General features: G+C 44.0%; 1 protein-coding gene across 1 annotated transcript; it reads right to left on the minus strand.

The window, feature by feature from the left end:
• Positions 1–2,946: 2,946 nt before the first annotated feature.
• Positions 2,947–4,999, minus strand: LOC135530049 (serine/threonine-protein kinase PRP4 homolog). The gene is made up of 3 exons (XM_064958440.1): positions 4,971–4,999; positions 4,673–4,759; positions 2,947–4,074 (listed from the first exon to the last, which is right to left on the minus strand). The coding sequence occupies exons 1-3, from the start codon at positions 4,980–4,982 to the stop codon at positions 3,802–3,804; spliced, it is 372 nt and encodes a 123-aa protein (XP_064814512.1). The 5' UTR covers positions 4,983–4,999; the 3' UTR covers positions 2,947–3,801.
• Positions 5,000–5,268: the final 269 nt, after the last annotated feature.

The raw sequence follows: 5,268 nt of genomic DNA on the forward strand, positions 1-5,268 counted from the left end.
GTGTCTAACACCCGACTACGTTACGATAACGTGTCTGTACCGACTGCCGTTGCGATAGCGTGTCTAACACCGACTCGTTCGATCGCGTGTCTAACACCCGACTTCGTTGCGATAACGTGTCTAACACCGACTCGTTGCGATAGCGTGTCTAACACCGACTTTCGTTACGATAGCGTGTCTAACACCAGACTTCGTTACGATAAGCGTGTCTAACACCGACTTCGTTGCGATCGCGTGTCTAACACCCGACTCGTTACGATAACGCGTGTCTAACACCCGACTTCGTTACATGCGATGTTACGATGCGTGTCTAACACCGACTTCGTTACGATAGCGTGTCTAACACCGACTCGTTACGATAGCGTGTCTAACACCGACTCGCTACGATAACGTGTCTAACACCGACTCGTTACGATAGCGTGTCTAACACCGACTCGTTACGATAGCGTGTCTAACACCCGACTTCGTTACGATAGCGTGTCTAACACCGACTCGTTCACGATAGCGTGTCTAACACCGACTTCGTTCACGATAACGTGTCTAACACCCGACTTCGATTCACGATAACGTGTCTAACACCGACTTCGTTACAATAACTGAAGTAGTTACTGATAACATATTTGAAAAATGTCATGTCGACTAATAATTGACTGAGCAAAATGGGATCATCATACAATGCCCCCCCGTCTTCCTGCTTAGACATCAGCGATGGAATAAAAATCTGCCAAGACTGCGACATTTGCCTCTTCCTAATTTGCACCCTCCCTTGAGCTTTGCCCACATGGAGAAAAGCCACAAGCGTCAGTCTCAGAAGATTTGAATGCTGTTGTTGATTTCTGTATGCAGGAATTTCCCCGCTTTGTATGATGTTGTCATATTGACGAGTCCACCTTTACAAATACTGTAACTCTCTTCAGAACAGAAACCTTTGTCCAGAGGAGGTTCCTTGCGAGACTCTTCTCTAAAAGGGCGGCACCTAGAACATATAGAGAACAAATGAACAAGTATCTTGGTTCAACTTTGACAGTTACAAGTCAAGCTACCGGACGCCTGATGGTTCAACTTTGACAGTTACAAGTCAAGCTACCGGACGCCTGGTGGTTCAACTTTGACAGTTACAAGTCAAGCTACCGGACGCCTGGTGGTTAAACTTTGACAGTTACAAGTCAAGCTACCGGACGCCTGGTGGTTCAACTTTGACAGTTACAAGTCAAGCTACCGGACGCCTGGTGGTTCAACTTTGACAGTTACAAGTCAAGCTACCGGATGCCTGGTGGTAATCTGGAACCAGTTTAGAGCCATATGCGTAATCAAAACACACTCAGGTACATGTGCAGCTTGTAATGACTCTTTGTTAACCAAAAAGTGTCTGTCACGTGTGAGACGAATACAACGATAAATCCTTAACATCTTGTGAGAGGAAACATTTGGAACCACAACTTTTTAATGGTTGAGTGTGGGTGAGCGTCTATGACAAATGCCTTCCCAGGAAAACAGTAAGCAAAATGAATTCGCCATATTGTATTTTACATCAACCCCAGTGTTGTTGGCTTCTAGTATCTAATAACAAGCTGGAGCATCCCCAGAGAACACTCGTGTGCTGACTATCGGCAAATTAACTGGAAGCTATACAACTAAATAGAGTCGCTGGGAGTTATACGAGTTTGCGACTATTTATTTCTATAGCTTTACGGCTTTTAGTATCTACACATGCCATCAGAAATGACCTTGATAAGTGGCCTTGTGGAGGTCTTGTCTCTCTGAAAGGGGAGCCCGGGCTGGAGAAGGAAGTGCTGGACTCTTGTCTCAGCTCTCAGCCACCACAGGAAACATCATTGTGGGGAAAACAGCACAAACATCAGAGTCAGTGAAACAGCACACAAAATGTTGTCTTCTTCTGCTCCTTTGGTTTGAACTAAATCTAGCACGTGAGGGCCGAATTCTAACTTTCGATCTGTACGTGTCAAGTTTTGGCGCACAGATCTCAAGTTTAGATTCCAGCCTAAAAGTCGCTGAACACCAAAGTATTCTTAGCTTAGGTTTGGTGAATTAGCTTTAAAAGAACGCATTTCAGTTCATTGTTGACACTTTATGGGGCCTGAACATTGGCATTTGTATGTAGGAAGACATTTTATGGAAAAGGCATACATACTGCATTAGCTACTCATTTAGGCTGTTTTATTTCTGTTTTGGTCCTATAAGATCATCATTATATATGTATAACACCAAATAAAGTAGAGGCAATTACCGATCATAACAAGCAGACTCAAAGCTCAGTGCAGGAATATCCCTGTATCAAAAGACACCATGGTCATACAAAACATGAAAACCAATGACAGATAACAGAGGGAAACAAAACACCTACATAGCCTTATTATTATTATTATTTTTTAGAGAACACACCTAGAAACAATTAACACATGCTTTTGTGTACATAGCAAGACTGCTATCCTCACAGTTTCTAACATCGTAACACCGTAAAGGGAGCGCAGGAAAAGAAAGGTATTCATTACACAGTAGAGCAAATAAAATGTAGCTTTTGCATTAAGAGAAGTACACTGAAGGTGACAGCTTGTTGGATAAAGCCCCCCCCTCCTCAATTTTCTCTCTACAATTTAGATGCATGACCGATTTGGATTTTTAAATCCAGCTTTGCCATAGTGATTTGAATTATGCTTAAGGAATATATAGTTGTCTTATAGAAACCATATTTCTTGACATAACCATGTCTACAGGGACATCTGGCTAAAACCATGTGTAATATAAAAATAAAATAAAACATGAGGTAATAACCAGTTGGAGTTGATGAGTTTAGTTTTTTAGGAGGGGGAGATAGCTTACCTTCAATGTACTGTAAGTGGTATACAACCTGCTTTAAACATGAGGGGCCATCCCTGCAGGTGTGCTCAAGTAGAACCCAAGGACCCCCAACCGTTTGGGTTTCGGCACTGACAGACCTACAGGCAGCAGCAGAACGGGCATGCGGACCAGGGCCTGCACAGACACCAGGATGTGGGGACAGGGTGGATGGGGGCTTTCAATACCTGGGGGAGACGCGGATATAGACATCATTTATGCTGGCCCTGCACCACATCACAGGTAACAGTAAGTCAAAGGAGCTGACAAGGTTGCAGGAGTTTAGTCAACCCACTGTACAAACATCCCACTCAAAAGGGTAAGGGTACTGGGTTACCCTCCCTGCTTGTCATTGCCTTGGCAACTCATGAATGACCGTTAACTCAAAAACCCTTCCCAACAATCTGAATTCACATTTGACTAACCCAATCAGAATTCACATTTGACTAACCCAATCAGAATTCACATTTGACTAACCCAATCAGAATTCACATTTGACTAACCCAATCAGAATTCACATTTGACTAACCCAATCAGAATTCACATTTGACTAACCCTCCCCAATAATCAGAATTTACATTTTACTTAACCCAATCAGAATTCACATTGTTTTTTTTTACAGCAAAAAATATCATCCACCTTCAGTCACCTGCAAGGGGCCAATCAAAAAACGGAAGATCTGATTGGATGAAAGTCCAACTCGAGTGGCTTACTGTCCAGGGCTTATAATGAGACAGAACTATCTGACTTGCAGGTAGGCTGAAACTGAACATATGCTATGCAGCAGGCATTCTGCTTGGAGCCCTACTACGGTTATTTACACAATCCAGAAGATCGATGAAAAACGGGAGTGTGTGTGTGTGTGTGTGTGTCAAACAGGGGAAGATAGATAATACTACTTCCTCTCCATCAGCAGTGCCAGATGGGATGGGGGTCCAACCATAGTCAAACTAAGGACTCAGTACTGGTTGCAGCAATCAATGCATGACTGAGTGGATACAGTACGAAGTGGTCAGAAGATCTTCTCCTGGATGTAGGGGTGCTGCAGGGCCTGGTTGATGCTGATCCTCTTGGCCGGGTCCAGCATAAGTGTCTGGTCCAGCAGGTCCTTGAGCTGGGCCACCTTTTGCGTTGGTCCTCGGGCAGACGCTGGCAGCCCACCATGTCAGCCAGCAGCTCCTTGGTGGGGTTGATGGTGCTCATCACTGTCACCTTCTCCTGTGAATGGGTGGGACAGAAGAAGAACAAGTGGGGGAGGGGAGAGCGATGGAGGGAGGGCAGGAGGTAGAGTGAGAGAGAGAAAGAGTTGGGATGAGAAGCAGAACAGATAAGTGGCGTGGAGTTGGATGGGGCGGAGCAAGAGATCAGAGTTCGAAAAAGACCCAGAGAGGAAAACAAAACGGTTTTAAAAGGAGAGAAAGAGAGGAAAACAAAAACAGTTTTAAAAGAAGAAATGAGTGAAGAAAACAAAGATGGTAGAGAGGAAATTAGCAGAGATATGGAAGGGGGGTTGGAATAGGAGGAAATGGAGAATGAAAAGAGGGGAGAGAAAGAGGGAGAAAAAGAGAGGGAGAAAGAGGGGGTGGGGTGGAAAAGGAGTAAGGGCAGAAGGCAAGAGCAATGACACCATAGAGATGAGATGGACATATACCGATACATCACATCATTTGGGGTTCGTTTGACTTTTTGCAGATCACAAGGTTTTCGAGTCATCCTCAGAAAAGTAGGGTCCTTAAAAATAGACACATGGCTTAGCTTACTATCCTCCATTAACATTCCCACTGAGACAATATGAGAGAAAACAACAACCTCCTACCCTTTCAGTAACTCTGTCTACTTCGGTGTACAGGAAGTTGAGGTTCTGGTCAAAGTGCTGGTCCTTGAACACGCCTTTCCTGATCATCTGTGCAGGATAGAAAGAAAATAGTTAGGGGTCAATTCCATTTCAAATGATTCCATTCAGGAACAAACCAGAAACTCAGAATTTAGATTCTTCAGATTTTAAAAAAGTTTGGAATTTCAATAACACTTCTGAATAAATGGTTTTTCTGCTGTACAATGTCCCGTAGCAGGGTGAAGGGAGAGTTTCTGTGATTGGTGGATTTTGGTCTGACCTTGTTGGGCATCTTGCCCTTGAGGTCCATGGCGAAAGCTTAATCATGTGGTTGTTGGTTTTCCCCGGGAAAAGGATCTTGCCCGTGTACAGCTCATACAGAGTGCAGCCAACGGACCACATGTCAATGGCGTGGTCGTAAAGCTTCCCGATGACTGCAAGGACAGATAAAGGCTTTAGGAGACTTGGGTCAAACTATGGAAAATTAGTATGTTTGATGAGCGTTGTGTTCATAAGGGCACACCGTTTTCAAAAGATTCAAAATGTTTTATAATGGGGATGGCCCCTATTTTACACAG

Source organism: Oncorhynchus masou, unplaced genomic scaffold (genome assembly GCF_036934945.1).
Source record: "Oncorhynchus masou masou isolate Uvic2021 unplaced genomic scaffold, UVic_Omas_1.1 unplaced_scaffold_12426, whole genome shotgun sequence".
Taxonomy (NCBI): Eukaryota; Metazoa; Chordata; class Actinopteri; order Salmoniformes; family Salmonidae; genus Oncorhynchus; species Oncorhynchus masou.